Source organism: Epinephelus lanceolatus, chromosome 7, assembly GCF_041903045.1.
Source record: "Epinephelus lanceolatus isolate andai-2023 chromosome 7, ASM4190304v1, whole genome shotgun sequence".
Taxonomy (NCBI): domain Eukaryota; kingdom Metazoa; phylum Chordata; class Actinopteri; order Perciformes; family Serranidae; genus Epinephelus; species Epinephelus lanceolatus.
Window position 1 is genome coordinate 36,626,173 of NC_135740.1, and position 15,635 is coordinate 36,641,807.

General features: G+C 39.3%; 1 protein-coding gene across 1 annotated transcript; it reads right to left on the bottom strand.

The window, feature by feature from the left end:
• Positions 1-573: 573 nt before the first annotated feature.
• On the bottom strand, positions 574-15,189 carry LOC117261006 (eukaryotic translation initiation factor 4E-1A-like). The gene is made up of 7 exons (XM_033633181.2): positions 13,814-15,189; positions 8,736-8,839; positions 8,439-8,534; positions 7,990-8,053; positions 4,662-4,775; positions 4,221-4,360; positions 574-1,935 (listed from the first exon to the last, which is right to left on the bottom strand). The coding sequence occupies exons 1-7, from the start codon at positions 13,829-13,831 to the stop codon at positions 1,821-1,823; spliced, it is 651 nt and encodes a 216-aa protein (XP_033489072.1). The 5' UTR covers positions 13,832-15,189; the 3' UTR covers positions 574-1,820.
• Between the last annotated feature and the right edge of the window lie 446 nt (positions 15,190-15,635).

Sequence of the window (15,635 nt, forward strand, 5' to 3'; positions counted from 1 at the left end):
AGGTGTAATGTTTGTCATGTTCACCATCCTAGTTTAGCATGTTAGCATGCTAATCATAAACAGTGGTAACAGTCTGTTTTCATGCACTGACTGTACATACATACTACTATATACGATACTGTACATACACTAATGAAAAGTAATGCTCTCCAATTCATATATAACCCACATAATCATATGCCAGTAATTTGGAATGAAGTAGTATAAAGAGTGAAAGGCCATGTAAGGAGGTAGGTTGGGGTGGTGGATCGGTCAAACAAACACAGGACTCCCCCCCCCAGGAGACCACTTTTCAGGACTGTGTGAAACCAAGTGAAGTTATTTTACAACCCACAACTTTTAAGTTGTTGAAAACCGGTGCTTGGTCAGTGACTCCGGCATCAGACAACAATGAAAAGTTGTCCTTTAATATCAGCATGATGCATGGCCAGCTGCTGTTATAGTTTAATGGCGCCGGGCAACATCAGGGGGATATGTTGCTGGACCAGTTGGGAACCACTGCTCTAAACCACCATTAAATGGAAAATATGGCACGCCATTATGATTTAACAATCAAAAATAATCAGTTCATGATTCAAACTTAATTTTTAATTTTATTTTTATCACTCCTTTGTACATCAAAATATAGGACAGGGTGTTACATTCAAGGCACAGTTCAATCCCTCCAAACCTTTACTTTTTTTTGTGTTTGCCACATACAAAACAATATCCAGATTGGACTATGTACACTTCATCAAAGCAGTAGATCAGTACCAAACTAACAAGTAAACTTTTTGACTAAACATTTTACACTGTGACATGGCTTGTGCACTTGTACGGGAAAAGACATACCAAACAATATGTACATTTGAAAAAATATCATCCTCACTATTAAGACAGACTGAGATGCAAAATGCTGCTTTTATCACTGACATCTTTCTGTGCTCTTAAACTCAAAACTCAAGATTCATAAGAGGTTAAAGTATATCAAGAGCTCAGGTATGAATGGCTCACTTTTGCTCTTGTGATAAATCTGAGGCACATAGTTACAATGCTTCCTGATCCATTTTAACAAGAAATTTGTGTTTTGCTTGAGTGGCAGACTTTAAAATCTTGACGAAGCACCACACACCTCAATATTATTTCTTCCTATATTGCACAAGCTGCTTCACGAGAAAGAAAACAGCTCACTTTTAGATATTCTATTTGATACAACAGCAATAAAGTGACTTTTAAATAATTTGTCAAACTGAAAAACAACTGCACAAAGATGTCAAAACCTCTATGACTCTGCTGAATTCAAGTTTTTTTAATCCACCTGTTAGTGCTGTTCATGTTCAGAAGATGTGCGTTGAGTTGCAATGTATGGTTAAAAACTCCACTGTGCAACTAAAAGTGCAATAAATCAACACATTTATATTGTAAACTGACTGTGTCACATTACAGGACTAACAAAGAGCTACAGCTGATACCCAAGTCGAAAATGTTTTACTTTGAGTACTTTAAGAAAATAACTGACAAACACTTAAGTGAAGGATAAAGAACAACAAATTCTCCAACAATATGCAGCTGCATTTGAAACTGAGATATGGGCATCAAAACATCTTTTGCTCATCTTCAGCCCACCAACACACAAAATAAAGTTCAGACAACAGTGCTACATTTCAGCTGCACATCCTCTCACTGTAAACAAAAGCTTTGGTGAAGAGGCAACAAATAGAAACAAACAGAAAGGAAACAGCTTTATCTCCACTTCAAATGTTTGTTAGTGGGTAAACACGTCAGTTACATTCATGGAAACATTACAGAACAGAAAAAGGCATGGTGGGTGATTCCGGTGTTCAGGCAACAAACTTGTTCTTGGTTGTGGAGCCGCTCTTTGTGGCCGTGTCTGCATGTGACTGGTATCCGATGATCACTTTTGGTGGGACGCCTAATCTGTCTTTGTACACACGCCTAAAGAAAAGGCAAAAAGAACAAACACATTAGCAGATAAACACAGAAAACCATTTCTTAATGTGCCTATAAATGACAACTGAAAGACAGACTGGCCTATAACGTACATAATCCTCCCCAGTGTTATCTCTATTAATGTATCCTGCTGCAGCAAAGTAATTCTCCGAGGTCGTCCAGTGATCCTGTATCTTTAACATATTTTGCCCCAGAGGGATTTTCTTTACAAAAGGAGAGAAAAGCTGAAACATGATACTGGGGATTTAAAAGCTAAATGCATATCTAACACTGTACTAGTGAGTAAAATAAAAGTAGGGACAGCAGAGGAGATACCAGCACATCAATGTAACTGGGCTAGAGAGTCGCATAAAGGTCCAGGGGCTGAGATCAACGCAAAAATAGTCAATCTGCCTGTGTCTGCATCTGTTCTGTGAAGCAGTCATGTCAGTAGCACTGATGGTAGTCAAGGACTGAAATGTTTGCTGCTGTTTTTATTCACTCTATCATTTTTTTTGCACTTTGAGCACTTCTTTCGCACAGACATTTAGATAAATTGACTATTTTTGCATTGACTGCAGCTCATTCAAAACTCCACAGCTCTGCTATTAACCAGAACCAAGAGGAGAGCGCACATCAGGCCAGTCTGAGCTGGACCAAGCGACACTACTAACTTGTTAACTATTTGCCTCCAAGAACACTGCAAGCATCTGCTGCTGGTTTACTGGAGGTTCACAGCAACAGCTGAAAGAAGATCAGGGATGCAGCCTTTGACTTTAACTAGCACTGACTTCCTGATATAAGTCTGAAACTCTTTATATTTACACTTCACGCTGCTGTAACTCTTTTAAAATCTTACTTGAATTTATAATTTATAGTTTTACAACTCTGATTTTGTGTTCATTCTGTCTGTCTTCATGTGCATCACTCAGTGCTTATGCTGCTCTTATTGTAAAGCACTTTGTATGAAAGATGCTATATAAACAGAATTTATTATTATTAATATTACTGATCTCGGCCTGTGGACCTATTTGTTGCTTTCCAGCCCAGTTACACTGGTGTGCGTGTGTGTATACCTCCTCTGCCGTCCTTTCTTGTTTGTCTCTTGTACTGACACACCCAAGACAAACTTGATAGGCGCAGTTTCACAGCAGCCTTAAGACTTTAAAATACAAGTAACTCATTTAAAACTATCTGGGACTATAAAACTATTTTCCAAGTTAGAAAAAACAGAAGAAGAGCCTTACACAATCTTTTAAATGTTTAAAAATGGTTCTATATCAGGGCTTCCATTGGCACTTCTGACTGTGCCGAGTCAAAGCATGTCACACCGATTTGCGTTTGACAGTTTCAGCATGCCACGCCATGTCCAAAATGAAACATCTCTGGCGTCAGGCCAAAAGCACACCCAACCGCCTCCAAGAGGATAGTGGTGATGTCTTGCCAAACACAGCTGTCCCCTGACACCTCCCTTCTCCCATGTTTCCCCATCAAACAAGCCTGTGTTGCAACACTAAACTCATGTCTGTTCAGGAAACCAGAGAGAAAAATGGTTTTAAAATCCTCTGTGTCTTCAGCTCTCAGTACTTTTGTAGCCTTTAACTAAATCTCTGTGGTTTGGAGTTTAGTTTCTCCCCTGCGTCCCTGTTTGTACTTTTAGATGTCTGCTTTGACTGTTTCATGTTTGCTTTCAGCTGTATAGAAGTCGTGTTGAGCTACTGCTGATAAAAAGTCAACATGTCCTTATTTTGCTGTTTCAAATTAACACTTTTAAATAACAGAAGACCTTTTTTTGAAGAATTTAAAGGATGTGTTTATTACTGAATAGGCAGGACTTTGTTAGCAGCTACTCTTTTATAAAAACAAGTCTAATACCAGCCACAGCGAGATGTTAGATGAAGAGCTGCAGTCAACAGGCTCACCTGCATATCTGCCGTGCTGTGTCATGGAAAACCACTTGCAGCAAAATAATGTGGGACCTTTAGCTGTGTATCAGCCTGCTGCTTTAAAATGTCATTGACTCAAGACAAGCATGTTATCAGTTAAAGACACACCGTCAAGCGGGAAGCCCTGTTGTAATGGAGACACAAATCTTTGCCTCTCTGGTCTGAGGTGCCGATTCAAACCAAGTAAAGCCATGTCAGCCCATGTATGGAAAAATTTGGGGGGCATTTGGGTTTTACATGCACTATAAATTCAGTGAGAAAAGATTTCCTTCAGTTGACCTAATGTACCGATTCTTTTTAACATGTTAAGATTTGTCATCAGTGATCGTGGCATCTTCAGGTTACCCTATTTGTGTGATGGCATCTTTGTTTTCGTAGTCCGTGGTCCATATTGCTATTTTATCTCCTTTGGCTCGCACATTGATCACGGCTCCGCACACGTCATCACTGTAGTCACCAAAAGCTTCGCCCACAAGACACAAAAGCTGCAGGAGAAGCAGACATTTTTACTGGGGAGCAGTTAGAAGCTGATAGGCTTTTTTTTCAAGGCAGACATTTTGACTTGTCACAGAAGGAAATGCACAGATGTCACTAATAACATTAATGAGGGCTTCTTCCTCTATCAACCTGAAACCAAAGCAACAAAATAAAATTCAGTAGTCTTTAATTTCACAACTGTGCTTCTCCTGCTGTGATATGACAAAATGGATTGCTTGAAACAGGCCTAAAGATACAACTTATACTGGGATAGTTAAAGTCACCAATATTCGACAGGACTGAACATACCGTCTCCAACCAGAACCGATCCAGGTCTGCTCTACGCTGCTGCTTGGACAGAGTTATCAGCCAGCGGCCACCTCGTCGATTCTGTGCATCCTCCCACATGGGCTCAATCCCATCCTGTATCCACATAAAGGTCAAAGGTCAGAAACACTAAAAAATCCAAACATATCCATAGATCCATCACTAATAGTACAGAAAGTGGTTAAGTTTTATCGTTGTTCCTCTAAAAGCATAATTTAAGACGTAATTTAGTGTGGCATTACATTCTGCAAAACAAGATGTGGCTGATATTTGCATAATAGTTTCTGTTATGGATAACTATCAATACTCCTGCCAGTACTATATCACCAGTACTAGTTCATTGTAAAGTTTGCTATCATATATCAGACTATAACTGCTGTGACATGACCGCTGTCATATATATTTGAATACACTTAATTGACGTCTTCTGTCTCTAAACTACCAATTTCATCCATATGTGCCACTGTTTAATTTGGCCGTTCTCCCCCTTGTTAAGACATCCCGTTGGGCTTTTCTTGATGCTGAAGTAAAAAATCCTTACGAGAACGATGATGCTAGGAGTCACTGTAGTGTATATTTAGGTATATTTCTTTTAAAATCGAAAGCTTAAAAACTGATTCACTGAGGGCTCTAACCTGCAAGTTGCAGTTAGACAATTAATGCAGTCACTGTATATAGATTATGTCACTTGATAAAAGAGACACGCTCTAGATTCAATTTGTGTGGACTTGTGGCCAGCTTTGACATCTTGATATACAGTTCTGTCTGGTTTGATCACATTCTCAGTTTTTAGCTGGAGAAGCATTTTGTGGCTATAATCCAGACAGAACATGGATGTGATAAAAAGGTAGAAACATTGATGTATTCAAGTCAAACCAGGAGGAAAAAAACCCCAACCATCCCATATAAACCACGCAAATGAGAATGGGTTGTGTGGTTCCTATTAGATAAATAAAATACCTATGATTTTAGATTGAAGGGGTCAACTACTGCACAGAAGAAACAATCAAATATGCATTCCCAATTTGTCTAAAAACAGGAAATAAGTAAAGTCCAATTATTTTTTGAGAAAACTATTATTTAAAGAAAAAAATATTTCAGAATTAAAGCCGTCAAATATGCTAAAAAAATATATATGTTCCTCTATATTGTAACTACAACTTAAAGGGATAGTTCGACATTTTGGCAAATTCGCCTATTGCCGTAATCCCTATAGTCATATGGGTAGGTACATTACCTTTAATTATCAGTACCTGTTGTTCTGAGATCGGTGGGGCAGAGCTGCCTGCCCCATAAAATGTGATGAAGTTTTGAACCTAGTCCACTTTTGTGTTGGGATCAGCTGCAGACTGACTTGGCAGAGATGGCTGCCATCTTGTTTTTACATGGATTGGTGTATTGTGCTCTTACTACCGCTAGATGGCACAAAGTGTCCAGAAACAAGGACAACAGGTCTAAGTTAAGTAGAATGAAGTATAAGGTCAAGTAAACCCAAAACGTGATGTTCTCATGAGGACACAGGTCAAGAAATGACACCAATACCAACTGATCAGGTGGGCTCAGTCTGCTTCCAGACTGACTTTGGACAGTTTGTGGTGAGAATAATGCGGCAAGAAGAAAACACAGACCCTGAAGACAGGAAATGTTGCTAGAAAAATCAAAAGATTGAATCAAAGTTATGGGTCTTCAGCTTTTCCCACTCTCCTTTGATATGCATCTTCAAGCCAGCGCCTCACTACAACACGTTTGTTTTCTTTAGTTCTTCAGGAATGTATCACAAGAGCCTTGCGTTATATGAATTCAAAAGCCGAACAAAACAAGGGATTATATGATTCATCTGCTGATCATGGCAACTCCCCAGAAACATCTTCTCTAGTTTGATATGCATTTGGTAACCATCCCAGCATGTACATGCAAGGATTTTCCTCCACTGTATTGCGGCAAATCCTCATTATCAGTAAAACCTAAGTAGCAACCACCTTCATCTGATAGCTATAATTCTGCTCCATACTGCAGCACAAGATGACACATTTCCATCTTGTTTCTGTCACATTTATGACAGATAACATCCAGTTTCAGTCTTGACTGATGCTCATAACCAACTCTTTTTTTCATAAGCTCTTTGTAGCCACCAGAGAAGATAAAGTGAAGTTCAGTGAAGTGCAGCCTGACTTTCTGCTACTAACTGAAATAAACTGTTTTGATTCCCCTCACCAAATGGGTACATGTATAACTGATGATGGAGAGTCACAAGTCTGCAAAACTCACTCACATGAATGAAATACCCATCAAGCCATGTCACTTCATGTTTAATACCCTTGGTTCCTTTGTAATGAGATGGCACTAAATGGACCAGAATCACAATACATCAAAACCCCATTTCTACCGAACACTTTCATTATAGTACCTTTGGAACCAAAAGTGAACCTTCAGACATGGTACCTAGACCCTAGCGATTCCACCACAAACAGTACTCTTAAATTTGGGCGGGGTTGTTGTCAGTCATTGCTCCGTCTAGTTCTCGCTGTATTTCCTCATCATTGGTAACACACAGAAAGGTCTGCACCTCGTTTATCGCGCAAAAATTGAGGTCACACACCGACATTTTCAGAACAAAAAATATCAAGCTGGAGAGAGAGAGAGTCTCTCCCGATGGGATATTTAAAACTAGCAGAAGTCGTCAACTCCTACATTTAGTAACATTACAAGTAAATGTCGCCGGCAGTCGGCCCAGTGAATTAAGTTATTTTTTCTCTGTCTATAGCTGATGTGAGAGGCAACAAAACATCCTCTCATTTTATAGTCATAGTTTACTAATATATTTAAAACTTGCTGAAATATGAACAGTGGTTACATGAGTTTCAAAACCAGCCACAACTCAGCCCTGAGCAGAGTGACCATCCTCTATTGACCAATCAACAGACTGCAGTGTTCACAGCTCCACCTTTTAGTACCAGATCTGTGTGCTAGGTACCCCAACAGAGGGGGAACCAAAAATGGGGACAGTATGGAGCAGTTGGTACCATCCACAACTTTTCACAGTGGAAACGGGGAAAAAAAGCGTACCGAACTCAACTGAACTGAACCATACTGCTTGGTGGAAACGAGACTTAAGGAAATTTTTTGTTTTGGTTCTGAAGATACACCTGAACTACAGATGGCTTTACAGAGAGCATAGATAACGCTGTAACCTATGGCACAGCTTTTTGGTAATGGCTGAGTGGGAGCTTCCACCTGACAAACACAGAAAAGAACGCAGATGGAAGCTCCCTTTAATGGATATGTTGTTCAATGATAAAAGCACACTTACCTTAAACAGTGAGTAGTCACAGCCGGACATCAAATTACTTGATAGCTGAATGTGGTTGTATAATCTGGGAAGGATGGACAATATTTTATGTTCAACAGAAATATGGTGTAATATGAACTTTAACTTCAGGCATTTCAAACAACTGATAACTGATCATCGAGCAAATGTACCCAGTGTCACAGTATATTGACTGACACAGGTGTTAAGAGTACAACATGAACAAGAAAACTATATTTTCAGAGTTATTTTCCAAAATGTTACATTGCTTTTTGGTGGAGGAACACAGGTTAGTAAATTAAGATGATTAATATGGTTTCCAATATCAGCTAATTAAGGATGTTGTGTCCTCGCATTCAAATTTAACTTCTCCTCCATAATAGCTGAACCAAGTTTGCAGCAAATTGTTTTATGAATAAATAGGTTTGATTTAGTAGAAATATTATCCTTACGCCCAGAAGTCTTCCACAGTGTCGAATTTTGAGATGAGACGCAGGTTGGCTCGCCATGTTTTGCTTTTGTCGTTCTTGAAAAACCAAAGAGCCCACCTGCAAATCAAAATACAAGTTACTACAAACAAACTGCACGTGTTCCCTCATTAGTCACGTTGCTCATTAACAACTCCTTTCACTGGAAGAGATGCACAAAAATCCACAAAACTATTGTACCTGATATTGAGATGAGATATAAACCTGCTCGACTCCGTTGTGATAAAAAGAAAAGAGAGATAAACAGAGCTTTGGTCTTACTTGTTTTGTAATGGATGCTTGATGTAGGATTCAGGACTCAACACCTTTGGAATGGTTGTTACACATTTTTCCTTTTCAGGATTAGTAGGGACTGAGGTTGATACCTAAAAAAAAAAAAAGTTCAAAGATGCATTTAAAAATACAACAAAGAAATGTCAAAAAAGAACATTTTTCCAACTGCCATGTTTCTTATCTGCCATCTGTGATGATGGCTACTGACACTGTTGCGCTGTTACAGCCTATTTGAACCTTTGTAGTTTTTATTGTCATAGCTTTGATACTTTAAAGAGTGTGCAAGAGGTGTGTGTGAGTAGATCGTCAACTGGGGGTATTTTTATTTGGGGAGTTTTAATAGTTAAAAAAAAGGGAACTCATTTTCAAAACTCATACATGTTATTCCTGTGGTTTAAAACAGTCCAAAAATATCAGTAAACATGAACAACTTTATCCAAAATCCAAAGAGTAGAGTGATTAAACTCAAATTTTGTCATCAAGCATTAGAGCTGCCCCACAGACAATGCATGGTGAAAGATGTTATAGATGACACAGAGCACCCAGGGCAATGTTCTCAGTATATTGGTACATTTTCTGTTTCAGGACTGAGAGCATCTCAGCATAAAAAAGAAAATTGTTTTGTAGGTCCACTAAGTCAGGCATTCGCGGTTTAGGGACCAGCTCCAGACTTTATACCTGATGACATCACAAGAGTGAGACTTACTTCTGGTTTCTGGCTTTGAGAGAGTAGCTCATGTTCACAAGTATTAACTGAACTTTTTCCACAGAAATAACATATTGGAATTCTTTATTCAGGCAGGGAGGGAGGACTACATGACACAGCACCCTGCGACAGGAATGTACGTTTTATTTTAGTGTTACACCGTTCCTATTCCTATTCATTTTTGTGTATTTTTTGGCACTTCAAATGAATTTCCTTCCCTGAATAATAAAGTTAAAGTCGATATGATTTTTTACACCTGTCCTTGCGACTAATACCACAATTAAACAATAAACATTTTACCCTGTTTACCCTGCATTTGTATTGAGGGCTTTGGCAGCTAATGTCATGAACAAAAATAAAAAGATTATATTTACGCATATAACCACTAAATGTAACAGGGGCAACTTAGAATCCATGAACCAACAACCTCAAATTTAGTTCGTATCCCACGGTGTCTGGGTACCTTTCCAAGATAACTTTTAAACAAATTTAAGACTTATTTTTGGACAAATCATCTTTTTCTAATTCAAGCTGCACTTCACTGCAGTGAAATATACAAGTAAGAAGTATACAGTGGTGGAAAAAAGTTTTCGGACACCCCATGCATTTGTGAAATATTGCATTAAGAATCACTCTTAGGTCTTCAAGTGCAATTTCTTTTAGTACAGTCACAGCCAAAATACTAAATAAATCCTAAAAAAGCCATTAAAAACTTAAAATTGATTGGTTCCATAAAAATACATTTTTGAGTATTGGGTCATTTTGGTACCAGTGATGAAGGTCGTTCTTTTTATTAAAAGACACAATTTTTGTTGCCAAGCTTCGTGTCTACATAAAGCCAGAACATTTGAAAGTTCATCAGACACAAAAATGGCTAAAACAAGGAACCTAACGCAGGAAACACGCCTGAAGATAAAGATTCTCAGCCAGGAAGGGTACAGCTGCCGCCAGATAGCCAGGAAGTGCAGATGCAGTCCTTCAGCAGTTGGATACACTCTGCAGAAATACAGACGAACCAACAGCTTGGAAGACAAACCAAGATCTGGGCGTCCAAGGGTTTCTTCAGTAAGAAATGACCGCATCCTGATCTGCATGTGCAGGCAAAACCGCTGAATGACATCACAGGAGCTTCAGCAGCAGTGGTCAAACCAAACTGGTGTCCAGTGTTCCACCCGCACTGTACGTGGCCGACTTTTAGATCATGGCTTAAGGTCCTACAAGGCTATCAAGAAGCCCCTGATCAATGAGAGACAGAGGTTAGCCCGGCGTCGTTGGGCCCAGGCACACAAGAACTGGACAGCCAGGGATTGGAAGAAGATTTTGTGGTCAGATGAGTCCAGTTTCCAGCTTTATCTTCCTCCTACTAATGTGAGGGGACGCAGAAGGCCAGGCGAAGCATTATCTCCAGCATGTACAGTATCTACTGTCAAGCATGGTGGAGGCAGTATCATGGTTTGGGGATGCATGAGTGCTGCTGGTGTTGGTCATCTCACTGTCTGTGATGGCACATTGAACTCTACCAAGTATTGTACCATTCTCGAAACCCACATGCTCCCTTCTGCGCGTGCACTGTTCCGTCGAGGTAAAAACTGGATGTTTCAACAAGATAATGCCCCTTGCCACACATCCAAGGCCAGTAGAACTTGGCTGCAGGAGCACAGTATCCAGGTCTTAGAGTGGCCAGCTCAATCCCTGGACATGAGCCCCACTGAAAATCTGTGGTGGATTATCAAAAGGTCTGTTTCAAAGCATAAACCAAAGAATTTAGAAGAATTAAAAGCAGTAATTCAAGAAGAATGGGACAAGATTACCCCTCAACAGTGTGAAAGGCTCGTGGGGAACATGCCAGCCAGGATTAGAGCTCTACTACGTGCCAATGGCAGGACTACTAAATATTAATTTGATGATGTGATGGTTTATTTATTTTTTGTTCAGTTTTGAACACATTCTCTGTTATTTGTTGACTTTGATATCGACAATGTTGAGAACTGACATATTGAAACTGTCAAGAATTTAGTTTTGTTAGTTTTTCTTGTAAGCAATAAACAAAAAAATATAATTTGTATTTGTTTGTATCTGTCTAATGCAGCCACACCTTTTGAAACACAAAAAAGATTTTTCCACAAATATTTCATGATAATATTTGAGATTGTGTAAAATTTTAAGGGTGTCCGAAAACTTTTTTCCACCACTGTATATGTGGTCCTGTGCAGAGGCAGGATTTATGTAAGAATATAGAGTGAGTTAGGTCAATCTAAATTTTGCAAACAGGTAAGAGCACACAGAATAAAAAGACAGTATTATATTCAGTGGAAGGTTTAAAGATTTGTAACATCAGAAATGTGGACTGTTATGCAGAAGAGCCAGACTTATTGTGACAAAAACAAGTAAAAAACTGATTGATGAAATTAGATGAGATGTTTATGGCAATTAAGACCAAATTCAAAAGGGACAGTTTGGATTTTGGCACGCCCACAGTTTGGCGAAGCAGGCAGGATTCTGACACACAGGCTAAGCAATGTACTACTGTGGACGCTAGTCAGCTAAAATACATATTTTAGCCACCTAAATAAAGACCCACTTTAAGTGGACCACTTTACCTTCCTGTCAGACAGCCCATTCTGACGGGAAGGCTGTGAATGGCTTCAATTCCTTATCAAAGCCACCAGATTTAGTTCTAAAACACAGTGATTTCGCGTTGCTGAACACAGTAGTTGCTGGTCTACCACTGCCTCGATCAGTTAGTTAGTTTCTTGTATGACTTTGGTGAATCTGAACTAATCCTTTTAATCACCAAAATCACACAATAACTTTTCAAGGCAGTGGTAGACTAGCAGCCCCTGTACTCAGCAATGGTAATCACTGTTTTTTCTAAATGGAGTCTGGCTTTGAAAAGAGCACTTCATTTACCTGCAGGAAACTGTCTGACATTAAGGTAAAGCAGTGAAAACACTCTAGATATGGCATACACTTAAACAGATATTTAATTTTTTAACTGGTCCATCTATGTCCCAACCCCCACCTTTGGTCATAAGCTTATGTGTAGGGTAGTTTATGGGCATAGGTTGTGACCAAAAGAATGAGACCGTGGATACAAGCAACTGAAATTAGTTTCCTCTGTGGGGTGTCTGGGCTCAGCCTTAGAGACAGGGTGAGGAGCACAGACATCTGGAGGGAGCTCAGAGTAGAGCCGCTGCTCCTTCACTTTGAAAAGGGGTCAGTTGAGGTGGTTTGGTGTTCCAGGCACCCAGAATGCACTGGAGGGGATTACATATTTCATTTGGCCTGGGAACACCTTGGAGTCCCCCAGGAGGAGTTGGAAAGCACTGCTGAGGAGAGGGACGTCTGGGGTGCTTTGCTTGGCCTGCTGCCCTCGAGACCTGGTCTTGAATAAGTGGATGAAAATGGAAGGATTTTTTTTCTCTAGATGGCTAAAACTCGTTTTGTCGCTGACCCCTCTACAGCAGTACATTGCTCAGCCTCCATGTCAGACTCCAGCCTGCTTCTCTAAACTGGGGGTGTGCAAACTGTACACTCTACAATCTACTGTATGTAATACACTGACTATGGAGAAATACTCCACACAAACAGACTTCAAACAATCTGAACTTTCCGTTTAAGACAATTTAATAACGTTTAAGGCCTAATATGTGGAAAAATGAATACTTTTTAAGGACCTGCAGATGCTCTGATATTACCCACAGTGAATAACATCAACTCCAGATGAAGTTAAATGTCCTCGTGCAGTGAAACCTCTTCACAAACAGTAGCATTTATGGCAAATTCATCGTTTTACATCGTATAACAGGTGTTTTGGTAACCTACCAAACCCCTGACTTGTCGCTATAGTAAGGTAAAATAATTACCCTCGTAATATTGTATTCATAATGCCCGTTAAAAACGTTTATCTGTCTGTTTAAGATCCTATCCGACGGTTGACTGAGAACCGTTAGCGGCGCGTGCGTTCATTCATCCAACATCAGAGTTCATCTCAGGGGACCGACCGAGTTATCCACCCGGTCTACACTGTGTCTTCACCGGGCATCTTTCCCCCGCTCTGACACACATTACCAGCAGTGGTTGTGATTTGTACGAAGGTTAGTGGTAGGAATAATCTAAAATAAAAGGCGACTACCGTCAGAGTTAATCTAGAGTGCTGCTAATTAATATTTTTTGGCTAGCGAGTTGTGTTACCTGTCAGAGGTAGTAACAGGAAGTTCAAACAGTGACCGAGCCTGACAAGTCTCTGAGCCGTCCTTGTCTTTTAACGTCGGTGTTTAAACAGTAGTTAAACGCACAGCTTGTGGAGTTACATGTGAAACTCAGTGACTTTACTACAAGTGTGTTGCGGTGCACTCACCACCAGAGCGGTCGCCATCTTCTGGAAATCACTCTCAGATTTTTTGGCGTGTGGGGGTAAAATAGCTGATTGGGCCAGCTGGTGCTCTCTTGGCGCATGCGCAGGAGAATGGACAGGAGAACAGGTTGTTCCAGATTCCAGACCGTGGGAAACAATGTCATCTTCCTCCTGTTATTGATGATTGATAATGGGTAGAGTATAAACAATAAAGTAACATGGTTAGTAGTAAACAATTGTCCTTGAAAGGAATAGATCTGATCAATTGAATTATTCCAATGGAAAATTAAGCAATAAATGTACTTTAAGTAAAGGTGTACCTGTGATCATCATCCTTAACTTTCTTTTGTGGCATACAGAACAACAATCGAATATAGCTCCTGTGATTGAACCTCAGAAATGAGACATTAAAATAATACATAAAGTTGGTTGTCATGAATCTACTAATCAATATGTAATGTTTCTAGCATCCTACACCTTAAAATTTCCTGACATTGTGTATTAAAAAACATTGGAAATACTTTTTTCCAGTTGTGAACAAAATCCTTTCTGTCTGTGTTTAAAAAAAAAAAAAAAATTCACTGAGAAATAGAAATTATAATTCAAGAGGGGTGTTTATTTATGAACTTTGTAAAGTGAGAACCAGTGTAAAATACAGATGTGTTTCAGTTTTGGGAGTCAAGTTATGAAATTAACTATGTGCTGATTTAAAATTGTGTTGCCCTCTGTTGAGTTTTTAAAAAGCCTTACAATGTTAAATGATTACAGATTCAGCTTATTCCTTCTCCGGTTATTGAGTGTGAGAAAATTCGTGTAAATAAAGCTTTGTGAATGATGTGTGTACTTTATTGTAGTCTATTTTGTGATTGTTTTTAATCGATTCATTCATTCATAAAACTTTTTTCAGGATGATATGATCAGGCAGGGGTCCCCAAAGCCTATTCAGCAAGAGAAATATGGGCTCTCCATAATCTAACTGATTCATCAGAGTCTTTTAGCAGCATTGCCACTTTGTTACTGTCATTACAAATGTCAGTGTGTTACATGTTATCTGGATGACCTGCAATGCCAGGAGATTGTGGTACGATGTACATATGTGTACAGATTTCTCAAACAACATACCTCATATTTCTTACATCTGTATATATATATTGTGAGATATTGTAGTAAAAACACACATTTTTTGCATACTTCTTATTTCTATTTTCTTCTAATTTCTCCATGCCTGTATGCATCCTAAGAGCAACTGTAACATGTCCCAATTTCACCCTGGGGATCAGTTATGTATTTCTTATTTCTGAGATCAGGTTACTTACATAGCCCTTGATTAAAATGACAGTCTAAACCAGGGGTCGTAGATCTTTATTATCAAAAGAGCCATTTTTGACCAAAAATAATAAGGAGCCACAGAACATATTTGAACCCTATAATGAAGGAAACACAGCATATTAAGTCTAAATTAGCCAACACCACTAATAAGTCTCAATGAGCATGCATTAATATATTTTACTACAAGGTGGCTCCTCTGCAGTGGGCTGTTTGTTATTATTTGGAACTTTAACTCTGCAGAGTTGGTGGTGAAAGCAAATGGAGCTGTCCAGGAAACTAATAAATTCTTTCTTTCCCATAGCTAGCCTAGCTAGGGAGATTTAAGAGTAGCCACCGCTTTTGAGGTTTGGCAAAATTTGGAGGAAAAGATGTTTGAAGCACACTTTGGTTGATGAAATGTTTAAAGGCCACAGGGAGCCACTGAAGAAGCGCAAAGAAGCCGCATGTAGCTCAAGAGCCACAGGTTGCCTACCCCTGGTCTAAAAGATTGTCTCAG

Bases quoted from the DNA above. Each gene is read 5' to 3' on its own strand.
- LOC117261006 (XM_033633181.2), bottom strand. The intron at 4,776-7,989 runs GTAAGTGTGCTT...ATGTGGATACAG, and splicing joins GTGACTACTCACTGTTTAAG to GATGGGATTGAGCCCATGTG. The intron at 4,361-4,661 runs GTATGTTCAGTC...CTTCTCCTGCAG, and splicing joins ATCGGTTCTGGTTGGAGACG to CTTTTGTGTCTTGTGGGCGA.